This window comes from Amblyomma americanum, chromosome 4 (assembly GCF_052857255.1).
Source record: "Amblyomma americanum isolate KBUSLIRL-KWMA chromosome 4, ASM5285725v1, whole genome shotgun sequence".
NCBI lineage: Eukaryota > Metazoa > Arthropoda > Arachnida > Ixodida > Ixodidae > Amblyomma > Amblyomma americanum.
The window spans coordinates 170,325,233-170,350,322 of NC_135500.1; the positions used below are offsets into that span (position 1 = coordinate 170,325,233).

Genomic DNA, 25,090 nt, shown 5'->3' on the forward strand with positions numbered 1-25,090 from the left:
CGACATCTGTAATTTACATGGTCATGATTACTCATGACTGCCTCAGTACAGATCACGAAGGTATGTTACTAAGAAACCTGTACATTCCCTAGACACGCCTTTATTCATGTTCAAACGTCGGGCCGTCGTGGCAGAGTGGAAGCGTCCCCATCTCGAAAGCCAAAGACCCTGGTTCGATTCTTGGCCTAGACCTCGGTTTTTTTATTCATTGAGTGTGCTGAACTTGCTTGTATGTACTATTGGGGACAAAAGCTTCCGGGACAAGAGTTCTAGGAAAAACGTTTATTGTAGCTCCACCTCGCTACCCAGTCACCTGATATTGTATGAAGGCAATAAAGGCCTAAATGCTCCTTCCTCTTACACCTTACCTTACAAATTTGTGTAATATGTAAAAGGTGAACCTACAGCCACGCTTAGGCCCCTAAGGGTTCAGTCAGTGTGTCACAGTGAATGGTCCTCATAAGCCAGCATGAGAGTTGAAATGTGCAAAGAACAGCTAAACTGTATGGTAGGAGGAGAAAACGGACTAATAGCTATGTCACCAATGAATTACGAAGGTCTGCATGTCAGTCACTTTGGGTACCATTTCACCTATGCTCTTTGAAAGCCCTCTTTTTTTTTTGCATTGCAGCCAAAACTATAGAGCCAAAACGTGCAATCTCTTCTCAAACAGCAGAATATAGTCGGCGGTTAGTTAATAGTTTTTTTCTTAAAGCACCATATATTGGCAATGCTCATTGTTTAAAGCATATTTCTAATATGGCTGCACATTTTGAACATTAGAGAGTCACAGCAAAAACAGTTTAGTTTCTTTGATTACAACAAATTATTTTGGCAAGTATGGTTACAAAAAGCTTACATAGATGGCGCCAGCTGCACCAGCGATGGAGCGGAGCAACTACTAAATGAGCAACGTGCCAGGCGGCGGACCTGTGGCCGAATTGATTGGCAGAGTGACATAGTTCAACCCACTCGGCCTCTTAGTTTTCTCTTCATTGCCAAAAAAAAAGTTGCCGAGTATAGTCAGAGTTGTCACAAGTCACCCCAGAAAGACAGATACGTACTTCTGATGAGGCTGTAATACGTGCCTAGTTATACCAAGTATGCCACAATGCTCCCACTAGGACATTTTTGTAGCCGAAGCTACACTGGGCTACCAGTCGAGCATTTCACGGTGGCTGGGAGAGGCCAGTTGTGCGCATGTGCCGTTACCATGGCAACTGGAGAGGAGCAGCAGGTGCGGTGCTTGCCCGCTCCACTGTCGGAACGAAGCAAGTCGTGCACTTCGTCGCCGCCTTGCCACACGCCGCTCTATCACTCAAACCGCGCGTCGCACGTGCAGCATTGCGTATAAAACGCGGAGCTGTAACAGGCGGCTGTATCACAACGTTTGACACGGATGCAGAGAAGGAGAGTGCAGCCACTGCTAAACGGCAGTACAGACAAGAGAAGATCAACTCTTCCAATCCTGAGGTTGTCGCCTGGCACTTGGCTACTCAACAAGGAGAGAATGAGCGTAAAAAGGCGAAGAGAGCAGCGGAGATGCCCGAACAGAGAGAGGAATGGCTTGCCAAATGGAGATGCCAGATTGCAGAGTGTAATAGATGGCGCATAGCGCCGAGATGGAGCCTAATGTCTATCATTGGTAAACATACAGTGACTACAACAAGCTCAGCCAGGGAAATGTACCTCTCACTACGTATATCCTGGCATAGCCGAGCTAATTAAGCCACTGCCAATTTTTTTTTTTTTTTGCCTAGATATGTTGAACCAAAAATTTTTGTTACGGTTACCCTCAGCACTGCAAGAATTTCCATCTTACAAAATGCCTTACTTTTGGCTGACCAACAGTGTAATGCAAGACAATGCAGGATGAAAAACTCCCTACTGGAAGCACCTGCTGGCACAGAATAGAAACTCCTCGTTTGTGCTCCGATATAAAAGTGATAGCAATACGAAACACGAGGCACCTTTTATGTTTCTGCTCCTGTTTAAAAACACCAACTAAAAGGGTAGAGATGAGGACAGGCACTGCAAAAGTTAATACAAGCACATGCAAATTACTCTAAATTGCAAGAAGCATCTGAGGCAATACTACACCGACTCTACATTCTTGTTTTCTGCTCAACAGTGAGCTGCAATTGCACCTTTTATAAATGCACATTTTACGCCATCTAAGTCACATGCCACAGGCGAGAATTCAGATGATACAGGTGATACCTGCATGCCTGCCTCAGAGCCGAGGTCCTTGGTCCAGAAGTGTGTGTGGGCGATCTCGAGGATCTGGAGGGCACTGGACATGCCCCCCATGCCGCAGTTGTGGTAGCTGTGCTCCAGGCCAGTGATGACCAGCTGGAGCATCCGCAGGGTGCCCTTGTACACTGCTTTGGAGATCATCTAGCATTGAGGGGAGAGGCGGGTAACAGAAAAGTTGAATGGAATGTAGCCCCCCCACCCCATACAAAATCACTGATGCAGTTTTTGCTCCTACGTTACTGATTCAAGGAGAGGTAGGCTTTATTAAGAAAAAAAATAAAGAATCGCAGGTGATCAAGCAATATGCAGGATTTCTGAGTCAGCAGTATGACTTTAATATTACCGTAAAAACCGGAATATAGGTCGAACTTTTTCAAAAAACCATGGTGAAAAGTCGACCCCCGTCTTATATACCAATCATTGGCGGAAAAACTACGGAAGTCTTGCAACAATGAGTGGCTGAACTCAACAGCGTCCCTCCATCACCATTGCTAGGGTGGCTAGAACTTTTTCAGGTGTGAAAAGTGCGGCACCTTTCCCTTGCCGGAAGTGGCACCGCTGCTCACCGATGCCGCCAGGGGCGCTGATGCTAGAGGCGCCGACGACGCACGGTCGCTAATCATGCACGGTGGAAAGTGCGTGGACCACGTTTAGTTGTGTGATTTGCGCGCTGTGCTTTGCTTTTGGGATGCCGCTGATGGTGAAAAATGGCTCCGCAATGGTGGTTTGTCCACACGATGCAGTTATAAGCTCCGAGTGCTGAAGAATTATTCACCAAGCAGAACTGCTTTCTTGCGCAGCAGATGTCAAGCAGTTGCTGGAATCATTTCGCTTTTTGTTTCTTCAGCAGAATATTTGCGGAGGTTTGATTTAAAGGGAACTAGAGCACTCATCATGTTCGATTTGTGTTCTGGCATGAAAAGCTGCTGCGCATACGTCCACATGCTTTTCAAGAACGCACTCGAACGGCGCGCTCGGCTGTTCGTTCGTAACATGAAAAGAAGTGCCAAAAGTTTGCTCCTCCCTACTCCCTTGTTTTTCCACGCCGCTAGAGGATTCGCTCACGCTGCTTTTTGCCTTTCAGTTTTAGTAAATTCTTTTCCTTTCAGCTGGGCTTCTTCAATAATGTGCAGTATTTTTGTTTTGCGCAATCAGACGCCGTGGTGGCTGAGTGGTTATGACACTCAGCTGCTGACGCGAAAGACGTGGGTTCAATCCGGCCGCGCTGGTCGAATTTCAATGGAGACGAAATTTACCTGCCGCGGTGGCTCAGTGGTTAGGGCACTCAGCTACTGATCCGGAGAACCCGGGTTCGAACCAGACCGCGGCGGCCGCGTTTCAATAGAGGCGATTGAAACGCTGTGCGATGTCAGTGCACATTAAAGATCCCCAGGTGGTCGAAATTATTCCAGAGACCTCCACTACAGCACCTCTTTCCTCCTTTCTTCTCTCATTCCCTCCTTTATCCCTTCCATTATGGTGGGGTTCAGGTGTCCACCCAGATATTAGACTGCACCATTTCCTTTCCCAAAAACCAATTTTCACATTCTAGAGGCCCCCTGTACAGTGATGTTAGTCCACGTTAAAGAACCCCAGGTGGTTGAAATTTCGGGAGCCCTTCTCCACGGCGTCCCTCATGGCCTGAGTCACTTTGGGACGTTAAATATATGAAGTGGGAAGTGAGTGTTTTGCGTCAGCACCTTCTCTTGCCTCCTGTGATGGGGTTCGTTAAGGTACAAACGTCGAGTAGCAGCGGATAACAACAGAGCAACTAGATCTGCCTCTCAAGAACTTTGATTTGAAGCCCAAATGCTCTAAACAAAGCATGCAGATTTGCGGTGCTACTATGTGGAAAATTTTAACATATTCGGAAAGCATTGCATGCCTTTCTTCTGCTTCTTAGACCATTTTATGTCAAGACTACATTGTGTCGGGTATTACCATGAAAGATTTAGTGGGTTTTTACTTAACGAGGCCGAAAAGCAATAGTAAAAACATAGTGGAGGGCTCCGAATTAATTTTCCTCCGCGTGGAGTTTTTACATGCATTGCAATCTCAGCAAACGAGAATTCCCTTTTCAAAGAAACGCTCCCAAGAAGTGCAGCTCATGAAGCATAGAAGTGTGACAAGGGCACTTCCCAGCAAAACAGCACAGTAAGAAAAAGATGCGTTTCTGGAAGGACACTTATTTTGAGTTGTTGATCCACGCAGTACACAACAGCATGATAAGCCACTAAAGAACGCATGGCTTCACGGTTTTTCCTTTCCTTTCGTCTTTCTTTTGATTTACTCCTTAAAAAAAAAAAATGTGAACCCAGTGTTTAAGCAGTAAAACTTGACTTTTGGGCACGAAACACCAGTGCTGGGTATTTTTTTTTTCCTTTTGCTGTTGGTGGCATTCTCAAAGCTCGCGGCAGAAATAACGCATCTAGTGGTCCATGCACCTTAACTTTACCTGCTTCGGAAAGCAAAAATCAGCGCGAGCGATGCTTTCTTGCTGCGCGCAATGCTCCGGTGGCTCGCTCTGGACTGCTCACTCTGACAGCGCCGCTGTCTTCAGCCCCCGCACGGCATCGGTACGTTTTGGGGGGCAGCTTCCGGCGGCCGCTTTACACACCTAAAAAAGTTCTAACCACCCTACCATCGCCATCAGCAGCAGTGCTGCCATTTTGTGTTTCCGTAGTTGCAAATACAGTGTTCCAGAACACTGTAGTTGCAAAACTATTTTGGTACAGTGCCTAGAATATACTGTAATTTTGGTTAGAGGCTGCTTTTTCACGTTTTGTTTCAAAATGAGCGGAAGCCATCAGCAGTTCACAGTCGCCTTCAAGAAAACGCGACTGAGTACGTGGAAGCTCATGGCAACCTGGCGGCACAGCGCAAATTTGGAACATCCGAAAACAGCATTCAGTACTGGCAGAAGCAGAAGCTGCGTATTACAACTTGCAGTAACCAGAAGAAACCATCATTTCGTGGGCGGACCGCAGCGTATCCAGAATTGGAAGGAAAGGTTGCGCTGCGTGCAAGATCGCTGCCTGTGACTGCCGAATGCATCTGCTTGAAAGTGGTAGAGATCGCGCGTGCCTCTAGACTCACGAGGGCGCAATTCAAGGGCTCACCATCCTGGGTGCGGCGATTCATGAAGAGGAAGGGCGTTGCTCTACGGCGCCGTACTTGTGTGTGCCAGAAACAAACACGCGGGTCGATGGGCGCACGATACTGTTAAACTGGCCGGGTGTACATACAAGCAGCATTTAAATGAAAATAAATACTGTCACCATTGTGAAACCTGTCGAGACACATTTGTTTCAAGTTAAGGGTGTCTTTCAGCACTTTTTCCATTGAAAATGATTTTTTTCATTTTTTAGAATTGGTTAGTTGGGGGGTCGACCTATATTCCGGTCCGACCTATAGCGTGGCTTTTACGGTAGTCTCTTCAAATTCACATTTAGTATTTGCCTTTCTGATTTTAGGCCCAGACCGGAGTGCTATTTCCGCATACCCCTACGTCTTTTTCCAACTCGCACCTCTCTATTCGCTCTGACCCAAGTGCTCCCACTAGGGATGCTACCGCTGTGTGGCTCTTCCTTTCCCTCTCCCTCTCACACTCCTTTGCTCCACACATACAACCTTCCGGTCAAAATGCCCACAACAACAGATTTTGAGGAAACGAGGGTCATACTGCTACTGAAGTAAAGGAGGGTGACACACACCACGTCCTTGATGTGACCGTCGGGACCAACCCTCCTTTCCAGGGTACGATTGAGTTTCAGGACGACCAGGTTCCGATAGCTCTCATCCTCCATGAGGCGGGCAAGGCGGTTCTTCTTGAACCACTTGATGCCTTCCCCGTTCACCACCGAATTGAGCACATCCTTCAGGAACTGCTGGTTGTCGCTGCACAAAACCGTTCGGCCAAGGATCACGCATTACACATGCTAATTCAATTCCCACGAACATTTAAGCCAGAAAGAGAACAGGCTTAAAAAAAAAAATCTACACATTGCCAATGAAAGTTCTTGGAAGGGGTAAGCCGCATAGCACACGATTCAGGCCATGGACTCTCAGGCTAGGTTCCATAGAACCTTTGGGTTCTTTGGAGTGCTTTGTGAGGTTCCCTAAGCACCTAAATCCTAGCAAGCATTAACTCTCACTTTTCTTTTACCCACATTACTTAGAGACTAATCAGACTATAGTTGCTTCCAGCAGACTTCTTCACTATACAGCCAGTCATTATCAACTGAATTTGGACATTTCTTGATAGGTACTGCATATGCATGCTCCTTGCTACACATGCATGTCATGCAGGTAGGAACGAAAGCCATGACACATGGGGTTCCTCAGCAGCTTTTGAAAGCCATCGGGGTTCCCAAAGTTAAAACAAAATTGAGAACTCATGATTTAGGCTTTTGTACAGGCATTACTACTTGGGGTTAAACGCTAAGCCACATGAAGTTCCCAAATTATGCTGTGAATGAGGACCGCAGAAGGCTTAAGTGAATGAACAAAGTGCAGTACAACTAATGCATCGGCAATGAGGCATGAATAAATAATGATAAAAGGTGATCACAAGGCATCCCATAAACCCATTCAAAACAAAACAAACTGTAAAAAGGGGGGAAAGAGAGAGAGAGAGAGAACAAATGAGAGACTTCCAAGACATTGGCGCAAGAGCTGCGTACCTTTGGGTAGAGGACTGCTCCTCGAAGGTCTGGATGGAGGAGCGCGGCTGCTCCTGGGGCTGGACCCTCCTGCCCTGCTGTGGTGTGATGTGCTTGATAAGCGGGGTCCGCTCCACAGGGCCCCTCCTTCCCATGTTAGCTGGCGCAACGCGTGGCAGTGGTTAGCAAGGTTAGTGCTGTTAGTCAAGCAAGCATCATGAAGGGGAGACTTATGGGACCAGAGCAGGCAACACACACAACCAGAACAATAGAGCATGTGAACCACATTCACTTGTTATCCACACATTGCACCAGGCGGTAGAAAGCAAAATCAAGCAGCCCTTGCAGAGATACCATGCTCATGGAGAGACAGAGAGACAGATTATGCTCAGCAAATGAAGAACTATTACAGAGGTGGCATTGTTAACAGTGGTGAAGCAAGGGAGACTGGTCATACATTGCTTGTCAACTCGATACACTGTCCTGACACATGAAACATCCACAGGTACAGGTCCAGCCAAAATATTCCAGAGCACAGTTCTGGAGAACCGTAAACAAGACCTAACAAAGGGGACTGAATTCGTAAAGTCAGGGATGAACTTGTAATATATTCCTGTTGTGTTAAAAAACCGAATTATCAGAGATGGAGTGAACTTCTTCGTGTGACTTCAAAATGATATATTGCCCTATTAGGCTTAATATCTGTGGAATATAGTCCACTGAACTTTATTATGTGCACGAAGTAGCACCCAATGTGAGCAAGGGGCTGAAAAGGAGCTCGTACGCATTGCCAGAATGAAAGTAATGGAGCATTGTAGGCAATCTGCATTTTTCACAAGATGTGGCGTCCTCAGGGGAGCGGCGAAAATTCGTCTGCTAGCGGTTGAAATCAAACATATGGAGACGCAGGCACGATCTGGTTCCACGAGGAGCCAGCTGCGCTTGCAAAGTGGCAAGTGTGTACTTCACAGCTGCTGCCATACGTCACATGCGCCTGTCACTAGCATGAACTGCGCATGCACAGTAAGAGCCGGTGCTTTAGAAAAGCGCGCACGTGCAGAGTGGCCTTGTGAAAAAGGTGGATTGCACATACCAAGCAGAAGTGCGCTCTGTTTTATGCCAGCATAATTATCATTGGTTAATGCTGATTTATGACTTATTAACCATAGAAGGAAACTAAAAAGTAAAATTCAGGAACTTGCAGAGTGCAAGAAAAGCCACCAAGAGTGCAATTTATAAAAACAAAGCTATATCTTGAAAGCACCATTTTTTTGTGCATGTAGCCACGAGGGGCATCAGATATATTTTTATGCTTGTGTGCAGGGCATGCAAGGTTAACAGCCAGTAAGAAGATTGCTGCATAGTACGGGATGCTTGAACTACAAAATACACACATTCTGTGCTTTGCGTGCATTATACTCAGACCACAAAGGACGCTTTTAAGAGACCCTGAAATGATTTCGATGGGTATATAGTAGTGTAAAGATATGTAGAGGTGGTCTTTGTAGGTATTTGAGGCAAACTTGAAAGCTCTACATGGACCCTATAATTTAGAAATAATTTTAAATCGCTCCTCGCAGTAGCTCGCAACCGATCAGGGTGAAACGCCTCAATGCGCGTCCCCTTCCCCAATGGCGTCAGTGGGCAGATGGGGCGAGCTTGAAAGCTGGGCCTTCTGCCCGCTGGCGTCATCGGGGTAGGGGACGTGCAGGTAGGTGTGTCGCCATAATCGTTTGCGAGCTACTGTGAGCAGTGGTTTTTAAAATTTATTTCTAAATTATAGGATCCGCACAGAGTTTTCAAATTTGACTCAAATACCGACAAAGACCCCCTCTACATATCTTTGTACTATAATATGAACATCGAAATCATTTTAGGGTCCCTTTAATGATAAGCTACTGTGACTGTGACAAAAATAATACACAACACCATGTGTGCTTTCTTTCGATGATCTCTAATTAGTCAATAACGTCCCTCAATACGTAAGTAAAAAGGGAGTAGATAACAACTTGCGATGCAAAAAAGGAGTAACGGCAAATAAATAATAACTTACATACCCCCTTGTCCCCTAAATAGAATCGCATCAATTTTTTCATCTTTCTTGCACTAGAAAAAGTTAGGCATATCCAAGAAAAAAAAAGAAAACACCATTCACTCTAACTGCAATTGAACCATGTAGGGTTAATTATTCAGGAAGCTTTACATCTTTCAGCCGCAGAACACTTCTTTCAGACTGAGGGCCCTGTTCATTCCGCAAGTATAAACCTTACAGCACCTTTCAGTTTCTCTTAGCGGATTTTTCCTTACCCCATTCGGTGTTTGAAAGCACTACTATATTGCAAGCAACAGGCAAACCACCTCATGCAATGCAGTTGGTCTACATACATATATATTTCATGCCATTCATGCTGTTAGTACTTTTTTTTTATACTGCTTACTTTCCACAGGCACCCGTCCTTAGTTTACCGGGACAGGTCCAAACATATCAATGCACATGCAGTCCAGACCACGCAGCAAGAAAATACAAGAAATGAAAGATTCCGCAGGTAATATTTCATCTGCACAAGATTCTGGGCTGCGCTCAAGTACAGTTTTTTCTTTTTTTTTTTCCTTCAGGTGTAACACTACTGCACTGCTGTAGCCAGTTTTTTTTATGCCAACTTGCCCAACAGCAAATAACAAAAGTTGTAACAAACGCTGCGGAAGGGGCCCGCTCGAAGCATTTATGAAAGTACAATGCTATGCTAGAGTGTGCAGCTTCCCCTCTGCCGCATTGCTGCTTCATGGTCCAGCAGGTCAACACACCACACACACAGATCCTTGATAAAAATTTCGATGTACAGCATGGATTATCTATGGGATGTCTATTGACATTTTTTTAAGGGATGGGGACCCAAGTAGAACAGGCAATACGGTGAGGCAGCCAAGAAAAAGCAGGCAGAAGCAAAAGGGTGCTGCGTTTACCTTTAGGAAAGGGTCCAAACGGAGGTGCCCGTTCCCTACCCTTTACAGCAGCTGAAACCCTGTTGCCTGAAAGCAAGAGCAAAAAAAAGAAGGGTTGCAGAGCATTCAGACGGTGTTTGCAGCTAAGATGATTGCAGTGCAGTACAATGTTAGAAAGCAACTAGTGCACCTAATGCCTCTTGCAGCAATGAAATAAAAGAAGAGGCTGGCAGAGGAAAGTTCAGCACGTGCTTGGCAGCAGAATGTGTATACAGACTGCACTAACGCACTGACACAAAGCCTCCACAACTTATTGTACGAGTAAGTTTACACTGCAACATTTCCAGCGGATGCGCAGTCGCAGTATAGTGGCCACGCCATTGAAAAAGTTTCACACATGCATGCACAGGTCTCAGGGATTCGAATAGCACTAAAAATCCAGCCATAATCCAGAGAAATAGACCCGTGCAGGATAAATGATAACTTTTCTGTTTTAAGGTAGGGGGGGAAAACTTTGCGGCAACCTGGCCTACCACAGCCACTGGCAGAAGCCCCAGCCCACTGCCTTCCATCTCTGTCAAGGCTTTTGCACAACCATCATCTGCTGAAACAGTTGGCACAGCGGGTGGTCTGTGCTAGTGGCACAGATGGCAACGACAATGATGTCATAAAACTGAGGTAAGAAAGAGCTAGTAACAGCCAATGCTGTGAAATGCAGGAGATAAAGGATAGCAGAGGTCAGCAATGTGAAGTTAAGGGATTCGTTACAAGAGGCTGGCACAAAAAATGGAGTGGTTGGAGCTCTCTATGAGAAAGAAGCCTTTGTTTCGCAGTAGATTTATTAGTCCAGGCAACAACAATGTCTGGAGCAATAAAATAAAAGCTATATTCCTAAGGACTGCAGCCCCAAGGAAATTTTATGTGGATGTTACTTCCAAATCAGCCCCATGACTCAAAGACTGAATGCCACACAAAAGCAGACTCGCCATCAAAATTTTATGGGATGTGAATTTGGCAAATAAATTTAATTTGTTTGCATCCAGGTCTCAGTGCTTGCGGCTGAATATTGTACTGTATAATTCACATATCTGTTGGTGTTGGGTTGATGGGTTGAGTTTAGTGGCACATAAGCATCTAAGGCTATCGTGTGCCAAACTAAAAGCGCATAAGATTGTTTCGCGCAGGATTTCATAAAAAGGTGTTAAACAATGGTGGCATAAAGAGCCTGAAAAATTATTTCGTACTACCTAGTGATGAAAAAGGACAAATTTTAGGAATGGCAAATGGTACAAGCTTCAAGAAAGGTTGGGTAACCTCAGCAACCATCCTTGGCTGCGCAAGGATCTGGAAGCTCCCAACAAATAAAAACAAAGACCTCAGCCTTCTTTTCAGTATAATTCACATTCGGTATAATTCACATATCTATTCTTTTAACTGCCGGTGTACACAGATGAGTCGGTTTCTGTGGTTGAGGACTTTTAACCCTTTGGTAGTTTTTGCCATTTATGTACGGAAATGGATTTCCATCCCACAGGGTTTTTGCCGTATGGGAACGGCTCCAACCTTGTGTTTGAAAGTTTGCATCATACTGCCGATACGTGCTCACTGGGAGGTGCTGCCACCTACTAGAACTTACAAGAAGTGTTAGAAAATTGCTTATCCTACATTCTTGCAGTGAAAAAGAACTAATTTCAATCTTCAGCGTGCCACGGGGCTCGGAGTGACGCATTTCCATGGTTTCGGTTTCTCTACATAATCGCAACAGAGGCGTGCGAAGGTTGTTTTTCATCTTTAATGGCAGTCTCCTTAATTTGTTTATTATCGGCGCTTACGAAGTATTATTGCTATCCTGGTTTACTGAGCTTCCAGACCTCTGCTTCAGGCAGCCGCACGCAGCGAAGGTGTCATGCATGCACCAGCAAAACTCTGCGTCCAAGCGGAGAGCAGACATGCATTTTATCTGTGCAGACTGTGACAAGGCACTGTGCATAGAGCAATGTTTCAAGGACTACCATACTCTTGAATACTACTGAACAATTTCACAGGTCGCAGTGATGCTGACCCCAAAATAGGTACTGTCTCATTTTTTTTTTCATCTTTTTTCCAGACTTTACTCAATTTGCTTATTCAAAGTCCACAATAAAATAATTTGACCACCTAAGAAAGTTTTCGAAAAAATTCAACTGTCAAAGGATATACCTTAAGGGTCCCCTGTCACAGGAAAAGTGGCATTGTAGGCGTTGGCCACGAGCTTGAGCAAAAAAATCCCGGACTGGTCGGCTGGCAAGGCAGTGGCGCCCAACTGATTAGCATAGTGATGCTGGCATGTGGCAGCTGCCAGAACTAAGACTAAAACGCGCCGCTGCACCAAGAGATGACACGCAAGATGCAGCGTGCTAGGGCCTGCGCTACTAAGTGTTCGTGTCTCCAAAACGACATGCAGAGGACTACAGGCTGCTGAAGAGAGCCATTATAGCAATCACGTCATACTCTTAAGGCTGAGCTTAAGTGTCCCCACAATTTTTTTTTTTTTAGGACTACAAAAAATATGAGAACCAAGATCTATCCCAAAACTAAAAAAAAAAAAAAACATTTTGCAGTATTCTTCCTGTAAGAGTTCAGAGAATATCCATTAATTAAAATCTTCCAAACAGCCAACAAAGTAATGTATATAATGCCTTAAAAATAATGGAATGGCTTCTTTTACTGGACAACAGTACGCAAGTGCAGAGCAGCTTGTAACCTCCTGCTAAAAAAAATTAAAGCAGTGCTTGTCTGCATGCTTCCCTACTGGCCCTGCTGTGAGCCAAACGTACTACAGTGCACCAAGAATGCCAAAAGAGAAATGGTGCTAGACAAGGTACACAATGGCTATGAGCAAAGTCTTTCATGCCCAGAATGATTCCTGCTCAGCACCAGAAATTTCAGTGAATTGCAGGAAATAAATCAGCAGGCATTCTTGTAGGGGGCATTCAGAGTGTACCAATGCACAAGAGAATCCGTCTTAAGTCTTCTCGATCCAGTAAACTCTTTGACTTACTTGTAACTAAACACTTCTGACAGTCAATCTGATTCACACTATACATTTTTTTTAAGCTATCTTGCATCATCTCAATCAGATCCGACTTGAAATGCAATTTCAGTATTTTCACACCCCTAAAAACGAAATTAACTGCACTTTCGCAGAAGCTGTTCCTTGGTCATTCGATAGTCCGCTATTTCTACACAGTGACACCTTATTATTCAAGCTTGCTTAATTTGAATGTCCAGTTTATTCGAACACCACGTTAACAGGCATGCATTATGGGGAGCCTAAGTAGACTCCACTTATTCTGAACAAATTTTCAGTCCCCATGAGTTCGAATCACTGATACTGCACTGTTATGTGGCCACTACAGCCAATACCCTGAGGAACCAATGTGGCAAGGTGGATGCCCTCACCAAAGAGTCCCGAGATGCCCTGGATGACGTTCGAGGTATGTGCAGCAAAGCCATTGAGTTCGCTGCTCACAGTGGACATGAGGGACCCAGAGTCTCGACGCGGGAATGACTGCGCCGGCTGTGACTGCGACTGCTGCTGCTGCTGCTGCTGCTGCCCCTCGCCGAACGTTTCGGAAGGCCCAGCCTCCTGCTTCTCTTTGTCTCGGTCACTCAAGGCCTGCGTCCATACAGTCAGCATGGCATCATATGAGACTATGTTTTCTAGAATGCTAGACACACTCAGTCTGGCACCCGATTAGTCAACAAATCAAACTTAATTTTGTCTCTAAAGGAGAAACAGGGGAATGAGTAAAAGCCGCTCAAGTGCAGGTTGACGAAGCCCAGCCCCCTCCAAGTACAGTTCAGCATGGTACACTGCATTCAGTATAGTACATTAGGTTTACTACGTTAAGGGTGTTACATCTTGGGCAAAAGTTTATGGAGCACAACAGGTTTGCTTCGGGGACATGCTATGCAGCGCGTTTTTCACTGCCAGCATTCCAAATCTCCTGAAGGTGAGAGGTACCATACTTACACGATTGTAAGTCGACCTACTTTTAAAAATTTGAAAGTCTGAAGTGGGGGGGGTCGACCTACAATCGAAACGAAAACATCGCACTATAAGTAAAGGCGAGACAAACGAGATATCAGGCATGCTACAGCATGGTTGCATTTTTGCTGTGTGGCTCCATCGCATTGCTCTTGGTGCTGGCATTGAACAGCTGCTATGTCAACGCGCAGAAATGGCATCCCTTCCCCGCGCGGGTGGTGGCCGATGGCGGCTATCGATAAGCAGCAAACTGGCACCCCACACTCCCCACACGTGGCTGCTGACTGCAGTTGCTGATAAGCAGCAGCGGCCCGATAACGCAATCGCGTTCTACGGGAGGCTCAAGCGTCCAACAAGTTTTCTTTTTACTTTCAAATGCGCGCTAGGCGCTCAAGGGAGCGTTGATAGTTGATGGAAGGGCCGCTGTTCCAATCAAGGCGGCACCCCGACTCGGAACGGCAGCGGTGCCAGGGAGTGTCGGTAGCCGACGGAAGAGCCGACGCCATTCACACGTAGTTTCTCCTTGGCTCTGACGCATTTGACTACTGCCGGCCGTGTTTCACAAGTTTTTAGTGCTTCGTCAGTCATTTGTGCTCCAGGTCCGGCAAGCAACTGGCGCTCGTTCACGGCTGCATTCAAGATCACTGTCATTTTTTTTCCGCCGAAGAAACGAACAGCCGCGCGCCGGGCCGCAAGTTCGACGTTTGCAACGGGTGATACGGGTGTGACAGCTGCAGCGAGGAAAATTTTCAGCTGTTCCACGCGATGTCGTGATGTGGCTGTTTGTGAAGTGCGGGGTTTCGCTGGACGACGACGTTAGAATGACGTGCTGTGGGACCACAGCAGTGATCACGACGGCAGCGCTAGTGAGGACGATGGCGCAAGTGTGGACGAGTAGCCCAGTGACCAATACATTTCCGTTTTGGAATGTGCCCACAGGCACACCCGCGCTGCAGTCAATAGCGGCTGGCGATAAATGGCGGCCACTGGATAATGCTATCACATTCAACTATTCAAGGCCAAGCCTAAACAACCTCGGAACTTTTTTTTATTTTTCGGAAATGTGATTTGGGGGGTCAACTACATTCGAGTCGACTTAAAATTGTGTAAATACGTCACTTTAGTCCTCACTCCTCATAAAGTTGGAACTCGCACGGACGCAACAAAAACCTTCCCCACATGGCTTAGCATCAAACCCCTTAGGCTCTTTACTTTTGACAAATGCTTTGCATTAGGTAATACATTAGGTAAGGAACTAAACAGTTGTTGTGTCCAGAATTTTCAGCTCCTTTCTGAGAGGTAGTACAGGCAATGAGAAGCGCAGGTAATCAGCCTCCATGATGATCTGCTTGAATTTTCTCAGCCATGAGAAAAACAACAGCGACCACAATGACCAGTGGTTTGCTTGAGCAAGCAGCAAGGTTGGTGAGATAGTACTCGGTAATTTTATTAAAAACAGCTGTAAGGCATATGACCGATAGAAGGAAGTAGTGGTATGCAGACTGACCTTCAACTGAAGTTATCAGACAAGCTTGCTTTTTCTGCATGAGATGGAGGATTAGCTTTCAGTTCTGGCACGGTACCGACTCTTCCATCTTTCTTCCATTGAGTGTACGCATGCATTAAGTCTCTCACACTTTTATTTGATACTGAATTTTCTAGACTGAACCTCAGCTGAAAGCCAGAGTTCCGAAGCCTCTATCTTCTTTCATTCCTTCAGTTATTTTGAGGTTTACTAAAATGACCAGTGGTCATTCCATGCACCCATGCATATGCAGTATGTCTAAACAGACGAAGCGATCTCAGCCAAAAAATTCCTTTTCTAAGAGTAACTATAAAATCAAGAAAGCTTTTATGAGGAAGCTAGCTTATGCGAGTGAGGGACTGATTTCAGGCAATGGGGGATGCATATGATGGAAACATAATGTCGACAAGAAAAAGCTTCTTTTTTTTCTTTTTTTTCTAACAAACATCGCAGTGGCTCTTGCAAGTGAGGTAACCCATAGGTTGGAGTTGCTAAGGGGCCAAGAAAAATAAAGACCATGTATGAATGGCCACAAATGCTCTTTGCTGAGACAAAGGTCAGCAGATTGAGGCTTCCTGCCTATCCTTTGTTCAAGTCTTGAGCTTCACAGAGGTCTCTTCAACCACTGAACACAGCATAGTGTGATATCGTCACAGAGAGGCACCCTCGAACACTGGCACGGCAAAAATAGCAGAGGCCAGTCACCTTCATGAGAGTCTTGCGGCCAGCCTCACGAGCTGGCTTGGTGGCCTCCAGAGCAGTGCGGCTGACCTCTGCGGCCGCCTTGGTGGCCTCGCGCGCCACTTCCTTGGCTTCGCGCGCCACCGTCTCAAACAGTGAGCTTTGGCTGCCCTGCAAGAGTTGCACAGAGCACAGATTATCTCTGGAATGCCAGTAGGAGTACTTTCATTTTGTGTGAAAAGCTGGCCCCACCTTGGCACTCACCTTTGCCCAGCAAAGATTAGGTGATAAACGTGACAGCCAAGAACTTTCACTCATAACTGTGTGTTTCCACATCGCGAATTTTGGGACGAAAGAAACATGATTACAACAAAGGAGAGCACCCAGTAAAGCAGAGCAAGAGGAAAGATGGCGGCCCCGGTCCCATACCACAAGCACGAGAAAGAAGCAGAAGGAAAAACAAAGAAAAGGAAGGAAGAGTACCGTTACAAACAATCTCACAACTGATTTGGTTAAAATACTTAGTGCATGATATGTACAGTGGGCAAATGCATGAAAGGAGTGCTGCATCAATATATATATATCGCTTTTCAGTCTCTACTCAGAAGAGGCTTAAAGCTGGACCCCTAAATTATTCTCCACATTGCACACATGACTACCGTCCAAGCTGCGAATGCAGGCATCAACACTACATTCATAGTAGCAGGTAGGCGTTCAAGCCACAACAATAACAAAAATAATAATATCAACTAGGACCAAACATGCACAAGAATAATTGTGCAGCAAAAAGGGCTTTAATGTGAAAAATTCTCTTATCAAAGCAAAGTGAGCAAGTCGAGCTTTCTTCAAGCATTTTGCTGCCTGCACAAAAACTGACATCAGGCAGGTGACGAATGAATAAATCCCCAACACGGACACGAGCACTGACAACTACGTGTTTTCACGGGCAAGTGTCTACCTGAGAGGAAAGGCCCGCCCGGTTCAGCACGCCTCCCAGGCCCCCGACAAGAGGAGCGGGACCACGAGGGGTGCCGCTGCCCCCGCTGGTGTCAGGTGGCGTGCTGCGGCCGCTGCTCAGGCTGCCCCCCGGGCTGCGTCCCGACCGCACAGTCGAGGGTGTTGGAGGCTCGGCCTCCACACTGGCATCCCCGCCACCACCACCCCAGACGGTGCCTCTGCCACCCCCAGTTGCCTCTGGCTTAGTCTCCTGAAGCAGTGACATGGACCGCACTATCGCTCTCTTTCTCCACAAAGACCACGGTGGATATTTCTCTCTCCTCCACTATGGGTTATGACGACAATTTGGGTGCACTTCTGGTATATCTGAACTAATGATAGTGACTTTCCTACATGAAATGCTGAGAAATTTGCTTTTAGTGATACACTCTGAACTAACCCTTTCAACATCACTCATTAATCCTTTTTAAGAAATATTTTTCTCCTGCGCGGTCTATGCAGAAAAAAAGACTTTCAATCCAGAAATACTGCAGTGACACTAGGCATTAGACAGGGACACCAAATGAAGCAGTGCATCAGAGAAACTGAAAAAGAAACATGATGTATATACAAGGTGTCCTGCTCAAATAAGTGCAGTACTTCAGTGCCCTAAAGCAACTACACAGCCTCCCAGGGGCCTCTCCTTTCACTGCGCTAAAGAGAAAGAAACAAGAATAAAAGGAAGACAAAGGATGAACGACTATAATAACAGGTACGATGACTGAAGAAGAAAGATAGGCTAGTTGGTGCTGAGTAACTGGCGGCGACATAGTAACTAGCGTGCAAAAAAAAACATACTGTCCGTTTTCGCTGTCTGTTGTATTTTTTTCACACCAGTTGCTATGTCGCAACCGGGCAGGATGAGATTCCACAAGAGTGAAACAGAGAACAGGAGCAACCTTACCCTAGTATCTGCTCTTGGTGGTTCAAATGCATCCCCAGGGTCCCCCTGAGGTTGGCCTGTTGGGCTGTGGGAGCAGTGCAGCAGACAATTAGCTGTCAACATGGCAGACACACAGTGCCAACTACCGAAAAAAGTAGCGTTTCAGCCTAATGAAAAAGTACAAAAAAAAGATGGGAAAACTCCATGGGTACCAACACAAGCAGAGAACATACAGCCTTTACTTGAATGTAAAGCGAGTTTTCACTGTCAAGAAAGAAGGGGAAACTCTCCAGTCACCTCATAATTGAACCAGACCATTTAATATTTAGATAATTTTTTTTTCTGGTCTGAGTTGAGAACAGCAACCCCTCTTTTACAAACATGGCCACACTACATTTGGCTCATTGTGATATTATGTCAAAGAGAGAAAAGGTACTGATGAAGGTACAACAGTGGCAACATGCAATGGCACAAAATACGAGCCCCTTTGCTACAATTACTACAATTGTAGCTATGGAAACAAAAGTGAAAACGTCACTCAAGAATGTTTTGTTTCAATGTATTTATGTGTGTGCAATTAAGGAAACCCTCATAGCCTGAGTCGCTTTGGGACATTTAAACCACCATAAGCCAAACCAAACTAAACCAAAAAAAAATCTGTCATAGTAAAAATTAGCCTCATAAGGGACAAAACAAGTGTTTGGAGGATGGTTCTATTCGGACACCACCAGCAGGTAACTAACTTGAAAGGCAGCACTGCTTGTGAAATTATGCGGCATTACAGCAGTGCCTACGTGGTGGAGACATCACGGTAATGCATCTTCTCAGCCTTACCGTTGCAATCTCAATCTCAAGTTCGCTATGAAATTACTGTGCCCTGGGAAACAAACCTCAGACTTTATCTTCACTATGCCTGCCATGCGTTGGCCAGAACTGCATGAAGTACTATCAGCTGGAAAAGTAAACGAGCCAGGGAAGCGGACCAAAAATTTCATTTCTTGAAAGCTGGCATAGATTATTATATCAGTTTACTCCACTGACAGATGCTAAGCATGGTAGACTGCACTCGACGCGCTCATCATTTTCTGACTACTGTTCAGCTGTCCAGGAGTAAAAGCTTAAGTTGCTTTTGCAGTCCATTTGTTTTTCCAGCCAATAAACAGTTAGTACATGCAAAGTGGCAGTGAGAGGTGTGCATTGCAGCATGATAGCACAGAACTGCCTGCTGGCTGTGGCGTGGCTCACGGCTCACCACACGACCTGTATGTCATGCAAATGGAACTGGTATCGATGATATGCAGTGCGGACATGATGAATACATTACAATCACTCAAATACAAGCTAATATTATCGCTTGCAGGCAGAGAATGACACAGGACAAAACTATCCTTTTTTCAGATCGATTTATTTCAGTAAAATTATGTTTCGAAGCTCACAGATTTTTCATTTCAGACTGTTCAATTATCTGAATTTTCTGGCCCCGCCAAATCAAAACAAAATCGGTCAGCGACCGTAAACAATTTTTTGCTTCACTGAGAGAAACAAAACTCACATCTGGTCTGCACATTTCTGAGCAAGAACAGCCATGTAGTTTCCTTCTGGCATGCAATCATAACTTAATTCGTTTTTGTCAGTCAAGACATTCTACCCACTGGATAGTACAGAGTCGATCACACTTGTCTAGAGCGCTTGGGCGGTGTGCTGCGGAGCAAATCAAGTGAAATCTTTTCGCAACTCCTTTGCTAGCGTTAAGGCACTAATGACTGTGCGGTTCAAAAGTCTATTCAGCTGCTCTCCAGCGCAAGCATTATCAGTAAAAGCCAATACCTGCTTTAGAATGTCGCCTTATTTCCCCCCCACGGCACCTCTCGAGCGCTCTAGACAAGTGTGATCGACTCTGTACGCACTTTTTGCGTGTTCCAGCAACTGAGGGACACTCAATAAAGATTGAAGTCGGCATGTATCAGGGATCGGCATGTATCAAATACAGGGATCGCCAGCATTACCAGCAGGAAAATATTTAAGTGCAAATTTTTTAGCAATAAAGTCACCTTTGGCTGTCGAATATGAATATCAGCACAGCCAGAAAAAGACATAGAATCGATTTTAATAAAAACAAACGTTGGATGGAGTTGCCCCCCAGGGTCCATTTAACAAGCTCCTACTATTGTGTCCTCTTGATCCTAGCTACGCTTTTATAGGAGGGCAAACTCTCACGAACTGCGCAGTGTCCTCAAGGGAGCGCGTAGAGATCAAATTAAAAAAATTAAAAAAAAGTAGAATTTTATAAAATGTCCCATTTGGCATCTATAGGGTTTTTTTAGTCACAACCTGAAAAATTTTCCTCGAAAACAGCCCAGAAGTGATTTTAAAAACTGTTCTTGTGACTCTATGTGACAAAAAAACTGGCTGAAATCTCCAGGAAATTGCTAGTTTTCTCGAAAGTGTTTGACCTAGCTGCCCTGCTTGTAGAAAGCATAGCATGATAATGGCTTCATAGACTTTTGTGAGGTTTGTTACACTGGGTTCCTTGATAAATTTTTTATGCAGTGACGTTCCTACACTTCTGAATTACTTCCTCATTTTTTCACTCTATCACTAATTTGGTGTGATGATAATGAGTGCATTATGCAAGAGTGAATATAGTATTCTGTGTAGATAACATTAGGCTGCTAAAAATATCTGCATAAAGATATCACTGCATAAACCATTCCTTTGGGTAAAATTTAAGAGTAACTACAGGCTCCTACCATGTCTTATTGTCACGCCAGGCTTTCTGCAAGTTTTGTATAGCAATAAAGCACATAAATTTATGTTGTCAAAACTACTTAAGATACTTAAGTGGAATTGTGTATTTAAACATTCAGTGGACTACTCAATAAGCATGCCAAATTTCATTGCTCTACATCCAAAAATAAAAAATTTCGCCTCCAATCCCCATTTCTGCTCACCTGGACAGTGAAGAGCTTGGAGAAGATGAGGAGACAGAGCCATGCACTGAGTTCTCGGAGTCGGCTCGCTTCAAGTTCTGCTGGTTTGTGCCCGGAAGCTGGAGTGTCTTAGGGGGGTTGAATGCAGCCATGTAGTCTGCGCGACTGAGTATTGCTGCTGATGCCTCTTCCACATGAGCCCCACCTGTTGACCAAAAGAGGCACGATGAAGCTAACAATGTACTCACATCAAAGTTACAGCTAATTTTACATGTTTACACAGCAAATTTCAAACTAGTAAGAACATGGTTAATATGAACTCTTAGAACTCCTTAGTCGGAGTGCACTGTGTACAATGTCAGAATTTCAGATGTTCCAAACATTCTCCTGCACCACTGCGGATGACACTGATACGAGGTGGGAAGCCAAGGAACAGGACGACATGACGTCAGATGAAATATGATTTAATGGCTGCGGGCCTAGAGCGAGTGCTCCTGCCCTCTTCTTCGTCTTCTTTATAACATTACCCGGAGCCACCAAGCAATCATCCCAACTGATTGCTTGAATTTTGAAAAGTGAGGTGAGGATGAGCATGGTCAGAAAGGATAGAAGATGAAGGCTTGTCATCAAGATGAATGAGATGATCTGATGAACAGTTGCCCCCAGAGCTTCGGGTCCAGCGGTCGGGTGCCCACAGCCGAAGGCCAAGGTTTATGGACTCGCCGCACAGCTTGGGCAGAGGTGCCGTCTTGCTTTTTGCCGTCGTCAGGTCATAGTGCGTCAGGTCCTGGTCGTCGTGTTTGTGTCGGGCTGGGGATGAGGCAGGGGAAGGCGGCTGGTCGGTTCTCGTCAGGTCGAGCTAGGGCTGAGCCAAGCGGCGGAGTCCAGGTCCCCTTGGCTGACGACGAAGGCAAGCAGAAGGCGGCGATGCTCCAGGGACCAGGATGACAATGTGTAACCCGCACCTCACACCAAACGATATGAGGTGGCAAGCCAAGGAACAGGCCGACATGATGCGAGATGAAATATAACTTAATGGCTGCGGACCCAGCGCGAGCACTCCGTCCCGCGCCACTGCCCTTTTCATTGTCTTCATAACAATACGAACACATGAGCTGCGACTCCACCCTTGAGCACTAAGCACTGCCCACACATACACTATTCCGCGATCACCATTCGCGCTGCATGCACCGGGAGCAATGAACAGTGGCAGCAGCCCGCGTCCTGAGTGAGCTTGGGAATGCATACCATACATCCCCTACGTGTGATTGCCAGTTGCGCTGTATGCACCGCGAGTAGTCAGCAGTGGCCGCACGGCCATAAACACAAAACAGACTTGCTTGAATTTATTTTCCATGCTTCTGCATACGGGTTTTGTTTGTTTTGAATGATATAAAATTCCGGATGATACGAATATTTTCATGGCGTCATGAGATTCATATCATTCGCACTCCACTGTAACAGGAAGTTTGAAATGCAACCGTGAAAGCTTAAAGGGCACCATAAACAATGGGCATAAGTTTTAAGCATGTCCTTCCCAGAAAAAGAGGCATTAATATAACTTTTTTTCGGAAATAGCAAAGAAGTTTATAAAGAAAGAACCTTCCACCATAATAAATTTGCTTGTATTCACAGTTTCTCCTGAACTCAATTCCATGAACCTTTGACTTAACAGCACAGTTTCTTCATACATTAGTGCAAATTGTTCTCACAGCTATAAGAGTCGAAACAATAAAAAAACATCAGAACATCAAACCTATCCAGCAAGGATTCCTGTATTCAGAGTCTCCATGAGGTCAACACAAAATGCACCACTTGCACTTACCGTATTTACACGATTGTAAGTCGACCTATTTTTCAAAATTTTAAAATCCGAAGTGTGTGGGGGGGGGGGGGGTCGACTTAAAATCGAAACCAAAGCATCACACCATAAATAAAGGTGAGAAAAATGAGATATTAGGCATGCTACGGCGTGGTTGCTTTTTTGCTGCGTGGCTTCGTTGCATCGCTCTTGGTGCTGGCCTTGAGCAGCTGCTATGTCAACGCGCAGAACCGGCATCCCCACCCCGCGCAAGGCCGCCGATGGTGGCTGTCGATAAGCAGCAAACTACACCAGCCCACTCCCCACACGTGGCTGAAGGTTGCGTCTGCTGATAAGCGGCAGCCGTCCGATAACGCATTGCCGTTCTACTCTTAATAGGCACTGTCCAAGTTTTTTTTTTGCTCACTTTCAACTGCGCACTCTGCGCTCAAGGGAGCATCGATAGTTGATGGAAGGGCCACTGTTCCAATCGCGGCGGCAACCCCACTCAGAACCGCAGCGGCGCCAGGGAGTGTCGATAGCAGACGGAAGAGCCGACGCCACTCACGAGTAGTTTTCCTTTGGCTCTGACATATTTGACTACAGCCGGCCGCGTTTCACAAGTATTAATGTAGTGCTTCCGTCATTTGTGCTCCGAATCCAGTAAGCGACTGGCGCTCGCTCACACCTACATGCAAGATTGCAGTCGTTCTTTACGCCGAAGAAACGAAGAACTGCATGCCGGGCCGCAAAGTTCGACGTTCGCAACGGGTGATACAGGTGTGGCAGCTGCTGCGAGGCAAAATTTTCAGCTCTTCCATGCGATGTCGTGATGTGGATGTTTGCGAAGTGCGGGATTTCGCTGCGCAACGATGTTAGAACGACGAGCTGTGGGACCGCAGCAGCGATGTTGACAGCAGCGCTAGCGATGACGCAAGTGTGGACGAGTAGTCCCGTGACTAATACATTTTCGTTTCGGAATGTGTCCACGGGCACGCCTGCGCACGACAGCCAATAGCGGCTGGCGATAAGCGGAGGCCACAATATAGTGCTATCGCGTTGTTATTAAAAGCCAAACGTAAACGACCTCCAAGTTTTTCTTTTTTTCAGAAATGTGATGTGAGGGGTCGACTTACATTCGAGTCGACTTATGTGCAAATACGGTACACTTGCAAAGATTATTAAGTCAGAGTTCTGAGCAGCCACATTTTTTTTTTTTTGCAGTTACAAGCTCAAAGGAACCAGTGCTCAAAAGGGTGCCTGCATCTCCAAGTAAAGCAACTGGAATATCGAGAGTTCATAAGATGGCGAGAAAAACTCGGTGGCAAAGTCACTTACCCATGTTGTCCCCATTGAATTCCACCATATCACAGACAAAGTCACTTAAGGAAGAGTAGGAGGAGCTCGTGCTGCTGGCATCATCACTTTCGCTGCCACTTTCACCTGTGGAAGGATGAAAATAAAATAAAATGAAAAAGAAAAATGCAGCCTTAACACCACATTTAGAAATGTTTCTAAACTGGTACTGTGTATAATAAGGAAGGAAGTCTGTGAATGAGATAAGGAAGTTTGAGGGGAAAAGGTGGCCGCAGTTGGCACAGGACTGGGTTATTTGTAGAAGCATGAGAGGCCTCTGTACTGCAGTGGACGCAGTCAGGCTGATGATTATGATCATGACAATGCAAAAATGCTGTAAGGCCTCTTACTGCACGAAAGTTTATGCAAGAAAGAATGCCGCTTACAGAATGGATTGCAAGATGCTATAAGAACACCAGGACTGGTATAATGGCCCCCTAAACAGGTTGGATATAATGAATCCACATGTGCAACATGCAGAGCATGTGTTCAGGAACACGCAGACCAAATATTACTGCTTTGCGTGCTGCATGGAGTCTGCAGGTTCAGAAGAGAATTAACAAGTTCACTTTGCATGAGAGTGCCACTCTCTTCAGCACCCACCTGTGCAGTTAAAGATCAAGCCACATCAGATTGGCGGCACACTGAATTGAGCTCAGAAACTTTGCAGAGCCTTCATGGTCAAGGTTGGAGACTTGAGGCAGAAAAAACCCGAGGGAAAAAAGCGCCACTACTGCCTAGGGTTCTGGCATTCAATAATATCTGACATAAAGACTGCAGAAGCCTGCCTCAGTGAAATAAGGCTATGCAAGGAAGAGAGGAAATGGTAACAAGTAAAGTGCTCAGAGTATTCTTTTAAACACTCAGAAAATTAATATTACAGCACTCATAAAAAAAAAAAAAAACTGCTGCAAGAGAATGTTTCTCATGTTGTGCGCAATAACCAGAAGTCCACAGAATATTTTTCTATTAGCACCGTTTTAAAAGCCCATTAACAAAGCAAGCTATATGCAGCAGTAATGGAATGA

The 25,090-nt window shown here is 45.5% G+C and overlaps 1 protein-coding gene across 4 annotated transcripts in view; it reads right to left on the reverse strand.

The window, feature by feature from the left end:
* Window positions 1–25,090, reverse strand: part of Rab3-GEF (Rab3 GDP-GTP exchange factor) — an 84,544-nt gene that overhangs the window by 39,747 nt on the left and 19,707 nt on the right. For 3 of the 4 annotated variants that reach the window (XM_077662201.1, XM_077662199.1, XM_077662200.1), the window contains exons 11-20: window positions 24,045–24,149; window positions 20,927–21,110; window positions 17,997–18,060; window positions 17,055–17,303; window positions 16,121–16,267; window positions 13,302–13,518; window positions 9,882–9,947; window positions 6,939–7,077; window positions 5,970–6,153; window positions 2,221–2,397 (exon numbers count right to left, since the gene is read on the reverse strand). In XM_077662201.1, coding sequence (XP_077518327.1) covers window positions 2,221–2,397; window positions 5,970–6,153; window positions 6,939–7,077; window positions 9,882–9,947; window positions 13,302–13,518; window positions 16,121–16,267; window positions 17,055–17,303; window positions 17,997–18,060; window positions 20,927–21,110; window positions 24,045–24,149 — 1,532 coding nt within the window. The remainder of the gene's footprint in view (window positions 1–2,220; window positions 2,398–5,969; window positions 6,154–6,938; window positions 7,078–9,881; window positions 9,948–13,301; window positions 13,519–16,120; window positions 16,268–17,054; window positions 17,304–17,996; window positions 18,061–20,926; window positions 21,111–24,044; window positions 24,150–25,090) is intronic. The other variant, XM_077662202.1, reaches the window with a different exon arrangement.